Source organism: Nyctereutes procyonoides, unplaced genomic scaffold (genome assembly GCF_905146905.1).
Source record: "Nyctereutes procyonoides isolate TBG_1078 unplaced genomic scaffold, NYPRO_anot_genome, whole genome shotgun sequence".
Classification (NCBI taxonomy): Eukaryota; Metazoa; Chordata; class Mammalia; order Carnivora; family Canidae; genus Nyctereutes; species Nyctereutes procyonoides.
In genome coordinates, this window is record NW_026575052.1 from 27,216,937 (window position 1) to 27,236,142 (window position 19,206).

Below are 19,206 nucleotides of genomic sequence, written 5' to 3' on the forward strand. Positions count from 1 at the left end.
TATACGCACCTTAAAATCTGTATTATTGATATATTCAAATACCAAAGCTGGTGTCTTTGACTGCAAGAGAGAATAGTAATGCCTTATAAGTATTCAAACAATAAAGTCCTTTGCCTCTGTTGTACCAATCCATCCCCAATCCCACTTAAATGAAAAAGGGATATACTCATCTTGGAGAGCCTATTAAGCATCTTCTCAAGACTAGGTGACTGGAATTTGCTTTCAAATAAGTGGGGATGGCAGTGGTGGGAAAATGGGTGATAGGGAGAGGAAACAAATTTGGCAACAAGTTGAGGCACTGCTAAAGTTGAGTGATGTGTGCAGGGAGGTTCATTATATCATTCACTTTACTTCTGTAAATGGTTGACATTTTTCACAAGTGTTTTTTGTTTTGTTTTGAAGGAAATGTATTCTCTGACTAACCTGTCAGTGGGCCTGGCACATTATGTGCAGATTTATACTCTGCAGTGTTCCAGTCTGCCAACCACAAAAGGAGTGACATGTTTTCACCTTGGTTTAGCAAGCCAGATGCATTTTATAAAATTATCATAGGTCTTGGGAATCTATCAGAGGCCTTTTCAGGATCCAAAAGGAAAATATCTATGATTATCAGTAAGCTATAATGTGAAATTATTGCCTTGGCTAGACACCCCTAGAGAATGTCTCAATTTACAAAGTAGATATGTTCCCACCCCACCAAAATCATACATAACCAACTATTTCTAAAGTGCTACAATCTTTAATGCAATGAGTACAAAATGTCCAATATTTATTTCCTTGTACAAATTTTTCAAATGTCAGATTTACTTAAGTAAGATAAAAATGCTCATTAGCAGTAATAAGCTTCCACAATTGGGGGAGAAGCAGGGGTTTAACAGGTCAGAGAAAGAAAATCACCTTGGAAATCTTTAAGGCTGGGAAGTTTTGCTCAAGGAAGCAGGTGAAAGTTACCTAGTTAACAGGCCACAGTACATGCACACCGGTCTTTGTCAGAACAAGCAGCAGTAGCGGCAGCCCCGGTCAAAGGGTTCCTCACTAGCCTAAAGGTGACAGGATTTCAAGACCACCAGATCGCTCTACTGCCTGGGAGCAAGCCCATTTCCTTAAGTTTTGGGGATGAGGGCTCCCCACACCTTGGTTTTCATCCACGGATTTACTTGTGTTATATAGTCTATAAAACACACACATGCCTAAGGCAACAAATTACAGTATCAGTTAAGACAAGTTATCACTTAAGTCCTATTAACTTAAAAAAAAAAAAAGGCAAAATGAAGAGGCTCCTCATCCAACAATAGTATGTACTGGCTCACACTGCAGGCCAATTTCAAAGATTATGGAGTCCAGAGCTAGTCACTCTAAATAAAGTCAATCTGAGCTGATCAGGCTGATATATTTTTAATGCCAATTAGCTAGAATCTAACATATAACCATTCTTCTCAGTCTTATTCTTCAATTTGATGATACTGTACAATCTTGAACAAATTATTGAACCTTCATAGCCTTCAGTTTTCTTATCTGTACAGTATCACATTTTGGCCAACAACAGTACCTACTCCAGTGGATTGCTGAGGATGGTTGTGAGGTCCACAACAGGGCCTGTACATAGTAAACTTTCAATGCATGTTAGCTAGCACATCGTTTCTTTAGAACGTCTTCAGCAGACAGAATCAAAGACCTACCTCTTACACAAAAAGCTATCATGGGAGGACAGGAAAGCAGGTGAGGTAGAACAGGTGAAGGACAGAAATGGGATGGGAGGTGGTACATAAAAACTTTAGCTAATCAGAAACATAAGGTTAAGTTACTCAAGAAGAGAAAACAAAACCAAACACACCTCAAATGGCTACAAAGTAAGCATTTTTAACAAAAACAGTTTAGTTGTATCAGTATATACAATGTGACACCATGAATTAAAGCCTAGTATGAGAAACAGCAAGATGCCTTCCTTAGTGGGTCAGTGGGGCTGTGATCTCTCTGCCAGGTATCCATGTGGAGATATTTGGTTATTTCCTTCTGTAAAGTCAGACTTTCAAGTGTCAGGCTTAAGTGAAGCAAAATAAGGCTAAGTGGCGATAATAAGCTTTCAAAATTGGGAGAAAAGTAGGGGCTTAAAGATGACGTTCAGCGAACATTTGTGGGCTGAATCAGAACGAGGTAATAAACTGGGGACAGGGATTTTTAGGTTCCATAAAAGTGGTGGTGGCTACTTTTATCACTGGGCCATCATGATTTTTTCTGGTTTCCAGAACTACTCAGGAATAAAGACAAACACAATCATTCCCACTATGTAATAATGTTGCTCATTATTTTGACATTCTGTGTCTTGCACACACATACTCACTCACTCATCCACTCTCTCCATCTTCCCCAACCACCAGGCACCTACCACAGGGTCCTTCACAGTGTCAATCAGCTTAATGATATTTGTTCCACCACGAAGGTTCTCCAGAATCTTAACCTCTCGTTTTATCTTCTTTTTCTTCACTGGCTTAAATACACAAGAGCAATTGGAAGTGAGATTCCTTTTGAAGTTAATAAATAAAACCTTAAAACAATGTCAGCTAATCAAGTGGATACTGCACTATCTTGCACACCGTGTTATGTTAGAATGTCTAAATCAGAAAAGAGAAATCAAGATAAAATGGGGCCTGTCCTTGAGAATGTTTGAGATTAAGTTAAATACAGACTCATGTAGCATATGTGTCAGATCTTTAGGTAGTTACATTTAGGACACTTACAAATTTTGAACACCCATGTCTTACTTTAAAAATAAAATGCTTTCTAGATAACTGCCAAATGGAATGTGCAGTTATAGCTCTGAACAGCTGTATATCATGCACTTGTGAATAGAAAAACTGAAACAAAATGGTGAGACACCTGCTCTTCCAATGAGTTACATGTAATTTTGTCTTCCAGGAGCAAAGACCAGTTCACTGACATCAAGTTACAAACTTGTTTCCCAGCTGCTGGCTCCTATTTCCTGTTGCCACTCCCATTTCCTCAACATCTAGAATCTGAAATCAGCACAGAGCCAGTAAACTACCCAACAGATCCCACTTCTAAAGAAAGAGATGATGGATCAGCAGAGGAGAAAACTGATCTCTGATACAGTACTGATTGGAAACTGCTACCTGCTAACCTCATCTGCTGGACAGAAAAACTAAAGCTCTCAGTCAGAAATACAAGCATTATATGTGCTATTTCTTGTCTTAAAGAATCTGAAGAATGTAAGTAATTCTGGAATAAGAGACACATCACAATCAGCTACGTTTGACAAAGCACTTAGAACATTTGATTGGCACATGGTAAGCACTTAATAAATGTGAGCTTTATTATTTTCATATTTTTAGTTAGTAATAAACCACTAAATTCCTATGTAGTGGACTCAGCCTAGTTGAACCATTTGCCCAAGGTCCCACAGCTGACAGTGAAGAGCAGGGGCACGATCTAGATCTAGACAATAACTTTGCAGCCTCCCTCTTGCCCATGGTGCTCTCACTTCCCAAGTGTGGCTATGAGAGAAAGGGAACTAAGGAAAAGGAGTATTCTATCACTGGGTACTAGACACTATTCTGATAGCATAGGCAAAGAGAGTCCAATGGGTTGGCAATGAAATAAGATTTGAAAAGCCTGCGTGCATGTGGTGGTGGGAGGGAAGAGATGTATACGTATGCCAGAGAAACTGTCATCTCTTGTTGGTCACTAAGCTACAGCTTTAAACAGTAATAAAACAGAGGGAGATTATGAAACACAGAGCACCTGCATCACCTCTAACTGGGTGCTTGACCGACTGGAATCTAGCTGTATTCTTCCAAGCCAGCTGCCACACTCATGTCCCCTCCACTTTGTCAGGGTTCCCAGGAGAGTAGATCTGGCTAATGTGTCTCTCTCCCAATTCCACTAAGGAATCATACCGATTCCCTTTTTTCATAATTAGGGAGCTCAATACTTTGGGGAAATAAATCACTCAAACATGAAGTACAACTTGATCAAAAAAACATCCAGAGAAGGACGTATTACAAAATAAGTAAGCTTTGAAAATGCCAGTCATGAAACAGATGAAACAACTGTTCCAGATTAAAAAGAAATGGCAACTGAATGTAACACATGACCTGGGATTTTCTTTTGCTATAAAGAACATCATATGGACAACTGGCAAATGAGAACAATGGCTGTAGAATAGTTAACAGCATTGTATCAATGTTGATTTCTGATTTTTTATTGTGGCACTGTGGGATTACATAAGAATTGTCCTTGTTTTTAGGAAATGTACACTACAGTAAAGATTACCGCGATTAATTCTCAAGCACATAATTATATATGTATATACATATATGTGTATTTATACATATATATAAGACAGAAACATTAAACAAATGTTAACATTTGAGAAATCTGAGTGAAAGATATATGGGAATTCTTGAAACTTTTCTTTAAATCTGAAATTATGTCACAAAGTTAAAAGAAAAATAAAAGCTGGCTATCGTATCTATTAAATTCAGACACTGCTACCAGTATATTCAATGTAAAAAAATTTGAGAGTTGTCATCCACTCCTGGAAAGCAGTTACAGATCTGAGACTGATCACACAGGAAAAAATACACCACAGTCAGAGATCTGTATACACTAAAACCCTTCCTCTCCCTCTAACAGTGAATTAGTAAGGGTAACCCATTAAATAAATTGCCTTTATGACAATGCCCCATATAAAGCCTTGCTTTGCTCTCCTGTAGTTAGTAACAGGTCACACAGGCACACTGTTCCTGGACAATGCCACTGAGATTAAGGTATCTTTCATTATGTCATAAGGTAACTTATGAAGCAAGTGAGCATATTTTGCTGCCCAACTGTCACCTGTCCAACAACTTTCTCAGAGACTGCGACAGCAGGGCCATTCTGAACTGGCACAATGGTCTCACAGAGTACCTGAAGTCCTTACATCCTGACGAAAGACCCAGAGCTTGTAAAAAAGGAAAGTGACCAATGGCCCAGGACACCCCTCCAAAGCATGGACATCTATTCTCTACAGGAACCAGGTTACAGGTAACTAACTCCCTTTAGCCTCAAGCTTGTTTCTCTGAACCTGGGAGATGCCCCAGAAGCTAAAAAAAACCAATGAGCTCCCAGGGAATTGAAAGTAATCATTTTAAGGTTGTAAACAGAATGGGAAACTGTTAGAAATTCTGAAGGAAGACCCTTGGCATCCTATGGAAAATAGATCATGGATTTTACAAAAATATTCTGCTTTACACCTGTAGCCCAGTGTCTGCCTTCATCTACCCACAGCTACATGGAGAAAATGCTCACTTCCATCACAGTCTCATCATTTCATCCTGCTAGACAAAGTCTCTCCCACCTAAGGTTAATTTACTCCAATTGAGAGAATATCTGGTTAAAAGATTCGAAATCCATCAGTTTAACGGCCTCCCAATCCCTTCACCATTTTGTTTTTTTACAAAGTCTAGTAGATAAAAAAATTTTTAAGAAATTAAAGTACTATATCAAGTTTCAATAATAAATGAATTCTGGCACACACCTAGAGGGAATGTTTAAAAGGAAAAAACTCAATTTGAAATTTTTTGTGCATGAGCTCAGGAAAGGAAGGAAAGGGAGGGAGGAAAGGAAAAAACAGGAGAGAAAGAGAAAGAAAAAGAGAAAGAGAGAGGGAGTAGAAGGAAGGAACTTTCTTAAAGGTTTCTGCCCACATGGTAGAGAGTCCCAGCTACTGAGGACAACCCTATTCAATGTAATCCAAGAGTAAGATACCACTTCTTTCTCCCTATTGATCAACATTGAAAAATTTAAAAGACAAATTTAGCAATGGGCTGCTTAGTTAATGAAGTCAGTGAGCTGTTCTATTTACTTACGGCTGATTTTAAAAAGCCAGATCTGAGCATGATTTCAACTGCTAACATTCAGTTGTGATTCAACTTGTGAACTAATGTATACACAGGCCATAAGAATTAGAACCTCAATAACTCCCAGCAAATGCTAATGGCAAGGTCTCATTTTAATTTTTTTCTAAGCACAACTGAATTAATAAATTCAAGACAAGTGGGAAGATAGCTCAGAACTTTCAAACCTGTAAATAACTTTTATTTCAGTGCCACAGCAACAACTGAGAGATTAATGTCATCACCTGCAGTAAACAATCACAATGAACACTGGCTGCCAGGGATGAAGAACAGAGTAAGGCAGAAAAGTTCAGCCTGGATGACAGCATTTGACTACCTTGGGAGCATCTCTCAAATCCCCTGCAACTGACCCAAATACAAACATCATCTGAGCAATGTTCTTTCTTTTTTTAAAGATCTTATTTATTTATTCATGAAAAACATGGAGAGAGATAGACAAACAGAGGGAGAAGCAGGGTCCCTGCAGGGAGCCCGATGGGGGACTCGATCCCAGGACCCCAGGATCACAACCTGAGCGAAAGGCAGAGAGGCCCAACTGCTAAGCCACCTAGGCATCCCTGAGCAATGTCATTTCTTCACAGCAACTTTTCCCTTAATCGTTCAAGTCCCATCTTTCCAATTATGTTATCAATCCTTGAGACTGGTTACTCTCAGAATCTTTGTGTTGTTTCTTCTTAATTTAAAAAAGGCATACATCAGGCCTTTTGAGTCTCATCAAGAGAATGGTATATAGTCCTTTCTGCTACTAGTCTTGCCCTGTGAAATCATTCACATGGCCCAACTGTAATATTATTAGAACAATGCTTTATTGCTAAGCGCTAGGCATAATTTTAGGCATATTTAATCCACTTTTAATAGTATTCTAAGAGGGCAGCCTGGGTGGCTCAGCAGTTTGGCACTGCCTTCAGCCCAGGGCGTGATCTTGGAGACCCAGGATCGAGTCCCACGTCGGGCTCCATGCATGGAGCCTGCGTCTCTGCCTCTGTTTCTCATGAATAAATAAATAAAATCTTTAAAAAAAAAAAATAGTACTCTGAGAGGAATACTACTGGCACGATTTTACATGAGGATACTGAGGCAGAGTTTAAGTAACTGCTCAAGGTCACAGAGCTTCTCAGTGTTGGGAATGAAGATCTGAATGCAGGCAGTCTACCTTCAGGGCCACTTTTGGGAAAGCAGCACTGTGTAGATCACTAAAACACTGTCATCTACCTACCCTCCCCAGATCTCATTTAATTCTCCTAACAATCCCGTGAGTTTCACACAAAACATTTATGCATTTTACAGGTAAGAAAATAGAATCAAGTAGGTATAAATGAGGAAGCTGGTTCTAGAACCCAAGTCTTCTTCTGACCTCCATTTACAACGTCTCTTAACTACTATATTAACCTCATCATGAGGTGGCAGATGCTAGAATAAGGCTCTACAAATTATCTAGAGCCATGCTGTACACATGAAAATGGGTACTCTATGTCAAGATTATTCTTTTTATACAAGGCTCACTCTCCAACAAACCCAAATATATTAAAGGGATAAAGCTGTTAGCCCCCAAATCTGGCAAGTCATCATAAGGAAACTGTATGTGTTAAAAAAGTATAAACACACTGGTTATGGTGGTTTCAAACCAAGAGAGCAAAGTAACATTTTTCATTTATGCATTAACCTCACTCTGTCTAGCAACCTTCAAGTCAAGCATTTAACTTCCAGAAGAATAACTCCCCCAAATCATTAGAAACAAATTCATTTGACTTCTAATGAGTGTTTATCCATCTTCCCAGTACAGTTCAACACCTCAAGAAGTCAAATATGCAGCAAAGGTCCTAATTGCTCCTGACATCTCTAAGACTCCATGATAGGGACAGAGGACCCTAGTGCTTCTACCCCCTAGCCACCTGATCCTGAGCAAACTGTATGCTCTGGGTCTCAGTTTATCTGCAACAAGGATTTGGGTTCTCTGCTCCTTATTTCGTGATTCTGTTTCACTGTACTCTCAAGCTCAGACCCTACAATCACAATACTGGGAGCAATACTGATTAGGGCCCCTCTGGGTGGCTTAATCATCTGGGTGGCCAACTCCTGGTTTCAGCTCAGGTCACGATCTCGAGCCCGAAGTCAGGCTCCGCACTCAGCATGGAGTCAGCTAGAGATTCCCTTTCTCCCTCTCCCTTTACCTCTCTACTTGCTCATGCTTGCTTACGCTAAGTAAAAAAACAAAACAAAACAAATCAACTTAAACCCTCATCACTGACTAGTTCTCACATAATTTTTTAAAAAATATTTTATTTATTCATGAGAGAGAGAGAGAGAGAGAGAGAGAAGCAGAGGCAGAGTGAGAAGCAGGCTCCCTGCTGGGAGCCCAATGCAGGACCCGATCCCAGGACCCCCAGATCACGACCTGAGCCAAAGGCAGACACTCAAACACTGAGCCATCCAGGCGTCCCTCTCACATAATTTTTAAAATTTATATACTTTTTGATGTTACAACACTTTAATAATACCATTTTAACTACTTTTTATCATATTGTGGGACTCAAAAATCACAAAAACTTTAGATAATACTAATGTCTTGCTTCAGGAAGATGTTTTGGTACACTTGCCTAACAAAGTATAGGAGGGCAAAAACCTACCCACCAGAGAAAGCAGAAATAAAGGAGCAAGCCCGCACCAGCATGGAGCAGACATCATTTTGATAGAACCCACTAGACAATCGTCTGCTCACTAGGAAACAACCCTACAAGATAGGTCATCGGTATGCCTCCCATTCTTCTAACACTACTGCCTCATAGCACAGAATTTTAGAAATATCTACAAATATGTTAAGCACACTTAAAAAGTAAACTTGTAGTAACACCATTCTTTGCATTAATCTTGAGATTTAACCTCTGGGGGAAAAATGGATTTGCCCAACTCTTTATTATTTTTTTTTAATTTTTTTTTTTATGATAGTCACACAGAGAGAGAGAGAGAGAGGCAGAGACACAGGCAGAGGGAGAAGCAGGCTCCATGCACCAGGAGCCCGACGTGGGATTCGATCCCAGGTCTCCAGGATCGCGCCCTGGGCCAAAGGCAGGCGCTAAACTGCTGCGCAACCCAGGGATCCCTGCCCAACTCTTTAAATAAGACTACCAACAGACTACCAACTTATTCTTTTATATGAAAATTTCCAAGTTGGTGCAGCATGGGTTTAAAACATCATGTTTATTTAAAAGTGGTATTGCTCCTAACTTCTATTTAGGAAATAGCAGTTTTAACTTGAAGAATCCCAAGAAGGGCTGAAATCCACACATAGATGGTGCCCACAAAATGCTACCAGTTGTCCAAAATGGAAAAGTGCTTTCATTTCTGCACATACCTTCCAATGAGGTACTAACAAGGGAACTGAGAAACGGATTTTTCAAAATCAAAAGATGAAACTTTCGGCATTTCAGGGGCTTTCTGCCCTCCAACGTTAACCCTTACCACCTACCCTCCTCCCTTTTCTCCTCAAAACAATTTCTGCCAAAAAAAATACATAACCTTCCTATTGATTGGAACATTTTAAGATTTTAACCTCAGGATTTCACTTCAAGAGATTTCTTGAAAATCATTTTGAATTGAATTCAGTATTTCTTGAATATCAATATCAATCTTGATTTCATATCAAGAAATTGTGCCCACCAAATTCTAAATCCCTAAAACCTCTTAAGAGCTCCAATATGTTTTGACCAAAAAAAACTAAAAAAATCTACTGATGCTAATTAAATGACAGAACTCCTCTTGGGCCATTCACCACCATCTGACCATCCTCATTTATTGGAAAGAACTGAAGGAAAACGTTATTGACCAAAAGGGAAGACATACCAGCCTCATGGAATATACCCTCTATCTTGGTCACCGTGTAGACATTAACATTCATTTCCTTCCTGCAGTTGAAGTACAGTAGGCCTTTTATGAAGAGGAAGTTTTCTCTAGATTCCTCTCAATTATGAGCAGCTGGTACTCTGTTAAGGACCTAATTTCCTATGACCAAACACCATTAACAGCAGATGACAGTTATAACTTCTCTGAGTAGGGGCACACACAACTTGGGATCAAGACCCTGTCCATTAAAAAAAAAAAAAAAAAGTAATTTTAATCTACTTTAATTCAGCCTGTGAAAATGAGACAACCACAATACCATCAGCAGTTTCTCACCCCATCCTTCAGCTAGAACAAAATCTGGGGAGAAATGCCACAGGGCTTTGAAAAAAAGAAAAGTGAAGGTGGTTTTCTTCAGCAGCAATGAGTTGGTTCAGGCTGCAGCCTGAAAAGAACTTGTATGGAAAAGATACGAGAAACACTTCATTAACTAGAGCTTCGAAGGAACCTCTCAAGTCTTATTCCAGAACACAGGAACTTATTTGGAACATCTTACAAACCAATGCTAAAATGGGGTCGGGGTGGGGGATGGGAAACAGGTGTTCTAGCTAAGGGTCATTTGGACATAGTGGTTATCAAGTAAGGTTTCCCGTGCCTAGGTTTCTTGTCTGTAAAAATAACCTTTGGCTTCCATGTTGGATTCCCTAAACATATCCAGTGAATCTTTAGAGGAATGATGCCATGAAGACCTCTACACAGAAGTCTAAAGAGCAATGCAATGTTCTCTTGCATGAACATACTCTCACTCATATACCTAAAGGCCATTCCTCCAAAAAAGACCACAGGAAGTTATACACTTATTCTAAAAATGTTGCTACGGCATAAAAGTTTAGTTATTTTTCTGAAATTGTTCTGGAGCCAGCAGTTCATTCTTTCAAAAGCACAGCCGTGGAATATGGATATTCCTAATTTCAATTTATGCCTTTGCTTACTTTGTGTCGGGCTCCACACAGGGAACCTGCTTCTCCCTCTGCCTATGTCTCTGCCTCTCTGTGTCTCTCATGAAAATCTTAAAAAACAACAACAAAAAAACAACAACAAACATTTATGCTTACTTATAAAGGAAAAAAAAGTCACACGGCTTCCCCAGGTAACTTCCCGGAAGGGAATGTTTTGTTAAATATTCATGCTTGTAAAGGGGGGAGGAAAAAAAGACCATGTGACTTTTCAGGTCCAATTCACATTTGGGGAAGAAGGGAGTCAAACTCCACATCTCCAGTATCAATTTCTCACTTCTCACCCCAGTGCCTCTGATGGCACAGATAACTCTGCCTATTTCTCTCTACTGCAACTCTGCTTCTTCATCACTAGGCTTGGATGGTACTGAGGAACAGAACAGAGCTGGTCACTTTTCTGAGAAGTGATTTTCAGACGGTGTAAGCCTGACCCTTCATACGAAACAGGGACACAGCTGCCTCAACTCTACCCTTAAAACACAAAAACAGTTTTTCAATATATCCTTTTTCACGGAGCCTCTGCAAATGGCCACACTGGAAATCTTGTATATGCAAAAGTGCTTATATTATTAATTATTATCATTTCACTAAATGACATGCACACACATTAAACGATCTGGCAACAATGGGGACCCTTCACAGACTAAGAATTACCCCCCTTTTTAAGTGCATCCTATAAAACATTATAAAGGAGAATTTAGCCAACTTACACTCATTATCATGTCTCTACTGAAGAGACAACAAAAGGTGTATCTTTATCAAAGTTAGGCTGCTAAATCAGACACTAAGATGGTTTGTTCCAATTATTAACTTTAGTGATTAGACATGTACTCTTCTACTGCTCCCAATTTCACTTTTTCTATTGGATAAGCATCGATGAACCTTCTGGCTACTACTGGTTCACTGTATCGACTGCATCTGACAAACTTTTACTGCCAAAGGATACGAAACAACTGATCATCCACTGAGGTGTTATGCAAGCTTCAAACCCATCTTTGAAGCTGCTCTAATTTTTTCCAACTTTCTTTCTGAAATAATTTTGAGCACCATGGGTAACAAACTCAGTGCTCAAGGAGCCCCTGAATTAATGGGATCTTCACGTAAAAGCTTTTCTTTCAACTGAACCCCATTTCTTTAATAACAAATGGGACTCCTTTGGAACCTTCGCTTTGGGAGCCCACAGTGACATTTCAGAACAAGTATGTTCCTGAACTATCATACTTAGATTTCAAACAGGTGTACATTCTTTCTTCAAAGTTCACAGGAAAATGGGTGGGAGAAGGAACAGTAAAGGGGCGTCAGAGAGAAGACGTGTAAAACGAAGAGCTTGCACTGCTCATCCTACAATGTGGCTGGAGTTTAGTCCTGACCAGTTAACAAAAATCTTAATGCCATTCATAAGAAACTCACCTTGAGAATTTTTACAACCACTCTCTCATTGTTGGTGATGTTAATGGCCTCAAATACTTCACTATACTTTCCCCGACCAAGTTTTCGAACCAGTTGGTAATCATCTTGATTACTGTGAAAGGCAAGAGTGACACATAAATGCCAGGACTTGGGATTAACCAAGCCTATGCCCATTCTACACCCCCATCCAGCCACTTCCATTAATCAAGGGTTGGAAGCGTCTATACATCACCACACAACTCACTCCCTAAGTGAAAGCCACAACATAAACTTGGCTCCTTTCACTGTGCGCACGGCTCCTAACCTAATTGGACCAGCACAACCTGGGGAGCAGAGGTAGGAAGGCAGGGCCCTGAGCCACTGCAGAAGGGTGAGCAAAGCATCCATCCTGGAGGCTCGGAGCGTGCCTCTCTGCCTGGGGCTCCACAGCAACTGCTTTAGACTTCACGTCCCAAAGGTGGCCAGCGCCTGCTTTGAGAACGTGGATGTCTTTAAAATATTTCCTCTCACCCGGGCTCATTTCAATAAACTAAAAAGGCGGAGAATTTTAATAGCTCCAGAGGACAGCTGCTGCCTGCCCACCCCAAACAGAAACCCAGAAGTGTAAGGAGGAAGGGCTGCTCCCTCATTTCCACCAGGCTCCAGTCCCTGGACCCTACACTTCCCAGTAAGAAGCATTCCTCGGGGTAAGGCGGAGAGAGGGGTGCGCAAGGCGGGGACAAGGGGGGGCGGCGAGGCCAGGGCTGTGCGGTGGGGGAGGGGGCCCTGCCTCCAGCAGCCGGGCGGCGGGGGCGGCCGGGCGCGGGACGGGGGGCGGCCGGGCGCGGGGGGGGCGGCGGCGGCTTTACCCCCAGCTCGGGACGTGAGCCTCATAGTCCCAGTACTCGCGGCTCCTCAGGCTGTTCACCTCGGCGTAGACCCGGGCCCTGCTGCCCGCGGCCGGGCCGGGCATGGCGGGCGGGACCGGGGGGCGCCGCGGGGCGCAGAGGGCGGCGGCGGCGGCGCGGCGGGGGGCGCGGGGCGGCGGGCGGAGGAGGCGGCGGGCCGCGGGGCGCCGGAGGAGGAGGAGGAGCGCGGCGGCGGGCGGCCACGCCAGGCCGGGCCCGCGGGGGCGGGCGGGCTGGGGGCGCGGGGGGCGCCGGCCGAGCCGGCCGGGCCCTGGAGCGGCCGGCGGGGCGGCGAGGCGGGCGGCGCTCGCGCTCCGCGGCGGCCTCCGCTCGGCTCGCGGCCCCGAGGCGGCGGCGGCGGCGGCGGCGGCGGCACCAGCAGCGACGGCTGCCGGCCGGGAAAGGGGCAGCGGCGGTGGCGAAGAAGGAGGAGGAGGAGGAGAAGGAGGAGGAGGAGGAGGAGGAGGAAACCCGGAAAAGGGGCCGCGCTCACTAGGAGCGGCCGCCGCCGGGCCCCGGGCCGCCCAGCCTCACAGCGCCCCCTGCAGCGCGGGGGGACCGGCGGGCCGCCCCGGCCCCGCCCCCCCGCCCGGCCCCGCCCCCTCCTGCCCGGCCCCCGGAGCCCCTTCCCTCCGCTGCCCTGCGGACCTGCGGCGCCGTGCGCCCTCCCCGGAGCCTGCCCACCCCCGCCCTTGAGCCCGGCCCCTCACGCCCCTTCAGGACTGTCCCGGCGACGCCGGCTCCGAGCCCTCCAGCCGTCCGCATGCCGACCCTTCCCGTCAACCAACCCGTCCTCATCAAGTCCCTCCCCCATGACTCACTCCTAACCACCGAGAGCATCCCCCACCTCAAGATTTTTCCCTCCGTCCCGGAGACGCCCCCTCTTTCTCCGATGGACCCTGCCCTGTCACCCAAGAATCCCTCAACCTCAAGACTTCCCCTTCTTTCTCCAACCAGACCCTTCCTCACAAATCCTTCTCTTGCACTCCCCCCTCATTCCCTCCCAGAGCCTTCCCCGAGAACCCTCTGAATGCTCACTGTGTCACTCGGTTAAGCAGGAGTGGGCCAGGGAGCTGGCTGCAAAGTTCCTATTTTTCTCTCTGTGATTAATAAGGGCAGTTCGTGGGGAGGCACGTTGAGACCATGTACCTGTCCTGCTGTTTGGGAGGACAGAAAGCAGGAGAATAGTAAGTCCTGCCTGAAGGGTTGGGGGAGGTGTTGGGCGTGGGTGGAGGGGGAGGTGGCCGACCAAACTTTGTCCTATTTTATGATGATGCTTTTTAGCCCCTGACACTCTTCTCTCTTTGATCTTCTGGGACTTTCTTTGCCTTGTTTTCCCATTCCACATCCTTTATCAACAGCATTTCCCACTCAGCTCAGGTTGCTCTGACTCCAGTCTTTTTTAAAAAAAAAATCTGTTTTCTAGGTGAGACCCTGCTTCTCCGTCCTGATATAGTTAAAAGCACAGACTGAAGTCAGATGCATCTGGGTTGAATCCTGGCTGTGTTGCTTATAAACTGTGTGACCTTGGGCCAATAACTTAGCCTCTCTGTGCTGCCATGTTTTATAGCATAAAAACAGTAATGGCCTTTTCACGGGACTATGGGGAGACAGGCAAGGTAAACCATGTAAAACACTTAAAGCAGTGTCTAGCAGTTACGAAGTGCACAGTATCATTATTGGCAGGCATAGAGCCTTTTTCCTATCACTTCTTCCTCCCTGAGGACACCTCATGTCCAGCTTTTGGTTCCTTCCACCCTCCAGGCTTGGCTGTGGCTGCCTCTTCTCCCTCCACCTCCATGTTCCCATGCTTGCCTTCTTTCTCCTCCTCCCTGAGTCCCACCTTTAAACTCACTTTATTTACTCGGATGTGGATTATATCTAGTTGTAAACATGGGATGGTGTGAGCTCAAAGTCCTTTTACTCTGCCACCTTCCCAAGATCTCTTTAAGTTCATTTTACTCTTTTCAAAAAAAATTTATTATTTTTTAGTGGATTTTTTATTTAGGGGCACCTACCTGGCTGGCTCAGTTGGAAGAGCATGCCATAATCTTAGGATTGTGAGTTCGAACCCCATGTTGGGTGTAGAGATTACAAAAAAGTTTTTTTAACCTTTTTAAAAAATAGATTTAGGGACTACAGAGTGGCTCAGCAGTTGAGCGCCTGCCTTCAGCAGCTCAGGGCACGATCCGGGGGTCTGGGGATCAAGACCCACATCTGGCTCCCTGTGAGGAGCCTGCTTTCTCTCTGAACTATGTATTTGACTCTTCTGTCTCTTTCTGTCTCTCATGAATAAATAAATAAAATATTTTAAAAAATAAACTTATTTATTTGAGGGGGAGTGGGAGAATCTTAAGCAGACTCCGGGCTGAGTGCAAAGCCTGACATGGGGCTCAATCTCACAACCCTGAGACCATGATCTGAGCTGAAATCAGGAGTCAGACTCTCGAGCAACTGGACCAGGTGCCCCATATTAAAATTTTTTTTATAGATTTTTAAATTTAAATCTCTACTTTTATTTTTTTAAGTAAGCTCTACACCCAATGCGGGGCTTGAACTCAAAACCCCAAAATCAAGAGTTGCATCTCTATGGACTGAGTCAGCTAGGCAAGTACCCCTTTAAGTTCACTTTAAATGGTAGAGTTGATTCTTCTCTATCTCAGCACTCTATCCTTCAGAAAACTGCATATTTTGTAATGGTAATTCTGTCTCCACTGTAAAAACAGCATGAGAGCAAGGACTGAATCTGGATGCTCACCACTAGCTCACTCAGCATTTGCCGCATTTAGAGGCTATCAATGAATACAGTGTTACCCCAGAGATCACTTACTAATTACAAAATGGAGGTCACCACTTTAACCACAAGTCAAATTTAACATCATCAATAAGGGACCAACTAACCCTGTGATGTGATGCATCAAGAAGGGACATGGCATCTGCCCAAAATGCTTAACTTGGATCTCATTATGAGGATACAAGCAGACAAATCAAAACTGCAAAATATTCTGCAAAACAGCTAAGACTGGGACTCTTCAAAACTATCAATGTCACAGGAGAAAACAACACGAAAGAAAATAAAACTCTGGAATAGTGTTCTTGATTACAGAAGCCTGAGAGATAGAACTAAATGAAGTGTGTAATTCTGGATTTGATCCCAAATGAGAAAGGTAGGAAGGAAAAGGAAGGAAGGAGGGGTGGATGGAGGGAGGGAAGGAGAAAAGAGTACAGCAAAAAACGCATCCTAATGAATGCGATTACTGGAGCAGTTTGAATATAGGATGTTCATTACATAATAGTATTACATCAGTGTTAAATTTTGTGAGTGTGAGACCATCTTGTGGTTATGCAGGAGAATCTCTTGATCTTAGGAGTTTTTGCCAAGTGTTTAAGGATGAAGTATTATAATGTCTGCAACTTGTTCTCAGATGATTCTCCAGAAAAATGTGGGATCCCAAGAGTACAAGCATACCTGGGCATAGGGGAGCAATGAGGCAGAAATGTTGACAATGGTAGAATATAGTTGAAGACTACAGGAGCTTGCAACTTTTTGATTTGAAAATTTTCAAAACAGAAGCTGGAGAAGATAAATAAAGCATTTATGGAGTGAGTGGACTTTGAAATTCAAGACAGATGCATCTTAATGCATCTTAAGATGTCTTTCTTAATCCTGAGCCCTTGAATGAGCTTCCTGCATTCCAGGAATACCTGACATGGTAGGCAGAATGTGTGGGTCCCTTCACAAGTGTGAGTATGTGTGTGTATGCATGTGCATTCTTTCCTTAGCGTTTATCAGATTCTCAAAGGAGGTTGTAACCCAAAAAGGGTTCTAAACTCCTGGTATGATTACTAGGTCTAACCCCAGTGGGGGCCCCATTCCTCGCCTCCACCTCCTCCCACCTCTGACCCCACACACCCTCCCTGCACGTTCCTCTCATCCCTCACCACCTAACCCACACCCATCTCACGTAACCTGCTCTCACACCTGCTGGGATGCCAAGGATTCACCCACACATTACTCTGGTGCAACATGCTCCTGGATTTGGCTGACACTTCACTAAATCAGCCCTGAAACCTGCAGCCAGTCCTCCCACAGCCACACTATGTTTTTATGATTTGTTGTTAGGTAGGTTGGGCTTTCTGTAGCACTGGTGGAGACCCACCACCTCTCTTTCCTCCAGCCCACTATACAGTGTGCTTGGTGTGAATTAAGATTGGTGATGGGGGATTGTGCTAATGCAGTCCTCACTGGAATAAATCTCACTTGGATATGAGGAGGGACAGGCTAGTGGCTCTTGCAGGGTTGGGTGACAGTGAGCCAGAATTGACTTCTACTAATTACTATGTGTGTGTGGGTTTGGGAGTGAGTACAATTCAGGATTACACAAGGGAGAATGCAAGAGAGCATCTTGGGTCAAATAGCTCAACAATTTCATGCCAACTCTTATGCTCCCAAATTCTATCCAAACACACACATACACACACCCCACAAAAATATAAAACCCTCAGAAGAACACTTTATATCTTCTATTTCTATTTCTGTCTATTTCTAAAACATTTGAGAGATTTTACAGGCTTTTATCTTATACGGCTAGTTCTAAGAACTCAGCCTAATAAAATAACATAAATTATGATCAAAGAATTATTAACAGTGGTGACAATTCATGTGTTCAATATCACCATATCCCGTAAAAACCCTGAGGTTAAAACCCTGATTTTGTAGTGGGTGAATTACATGGTATATGAATTATAGACCAAGAAAGCTGTTAAAAAATCCTGAGATTGGAGTGGTAAGGATCCTGTTTTTGTAGTTGAGGAAACCAATACTCTAATGACATGGAGAATTGAGGCAGAATCTGGATTTGAATTAAGGCCTTTCTGACCATCAACTCCACTTCTGTAACCTCTTTCTAATTCTATATATCCCCTTTCCAAAAGATCAAAAGATGTTCATCATGAAAATTGTGAAAGATAAAACAACCCAAATATCCTAAATTGCAGGACCAGTTAAATAAATTGCGGCATATCCCTATGGTACAATATTAGGCATCATTAAAACTTATGATTATCCTGAACTTTAAGTGATGAGAAAATTTTTATTTCATAAGATTTTAAAATAAGGATTATTTATTTATTTTAAAAAATATTTGTTTGGGAGAGAGACATGAGTGCAAGTGGGGGGAGGAATAGAGGGAGAGGGACAAGCAGACTCCACGCTGAGCTCGGAGCTTGAGGCAGGGTTCAGTCCCACAACCCAGAGATTATGACCTGAACCAAAATCCAGAGTCAGATGCTTAACCAACTGAGCCACCCAGTTGCCCCAGTAAGAGTTTTATAAAAGTTATAGAAGTAGTGGTGGTAAGCAGAATAATGCCATCCTTCCCACCTTGGTCCCCCAAAATAATCTACTTCCTAATCTCTGTGGCTTGTGAACTTGTGACTATGTTATCTTACTCGGAAAAAAGAGACTTTGCAGATGTGATTAAATGCAGGAATTTGAGATGGAGAAATCGTCCTGTGTTATGTCCAGGTGGGTTTAATTTTGTAGGGGTCCTTAAGCAGGAGAGGGAGGCAGGAGCATCAGAGAGGTAGATGTGATGGAAGCAGAGTTCAGAGTGGTGTGTTTGCTGGCTTTAAAGAAGGAAGGGGGCCATGGATCTAAGGATTGTGGGCAACCTCTAGAAGCTGGGAAAAGGCAAAGAAATGAAAATCTCATCTAGGGCCTCCAGAAGGAATCCAGCCCTGCCTACACCTTGACTGTAGTCCAACAAGACCCATTTTGGACTTCTGAGCTCTTGAAGCTTAAAATTATAAATTGGTGCAGTTTTATGTCACTAAATCTGCGGCAATTTATCATGGTAGCGATAGGAAACTCGTTCAATAATAAACATTTACCAGGAAATGCAGAAGTCCATGAGGTGAAAAGTCAAAGTTGCCCTTCTTTGCCTTTCAGGTTCCCACAAGTTGGCAAGTATCCTTAAAAGCCCTTTGCACTAAGGACATAAAATACAACCCATGTTCTTTTGTATTGCTTTGCTTAGTTTCAAAGCAGGATACCAGAGTGTATGTATAGATTTAATGGGTAAGTTCTCAGACATGTAACAAAAACATAGGAAAAGACCTGGAAGGAAGCATACTCTGTGC

General features: G+C 43.0%; 1 protein-coding gene across 3 annotated transcripts in view; it reads right to left on the minus strand.

Moving 5' to 3' along the window:
• CSNK2A2 (casein kinase 2 alpha 2) overlaps nucleotides 1–13,186 on the minus strand; it is a 39,449-nt gene extending 26,263 nt beyond the window's left edge. For 2 of the 3 annotated variants that reach the window (XM_055331558.1, XM_055331559.1), the window contains exons 1-4: nucleotides 13,027–13,186; nucleotides 12,179–12,290; nucleotides 2,387–2,488; nucleotides 10–60 (exon numbers count right to left, since the gene is read on the minus strand). In XM_055331558.1, coding sequence (XP_055187533.1) covers nucleotides 10–60; nucleotides 2,387–2,488; nucleotides 12,179–12,290; nucleotides 13,027–13,130 — 369 coding nt within the window. In that variant the 5' untranslated portion in view covers nucleotides 13,131–13,186. The remainder of the gene's footprint in view (nucleotides 1–9; nucleotides 61–2,386; nucleotides 2,489–12,178; nucleotides 12,291–13,026) is intronic. The other variant, XM_055331560.1, reaches the window with a different exon arrangement.
• Between the last annotated feature and the right edge of the window lie 6,020 nt (nucleotides 13,187–19,206).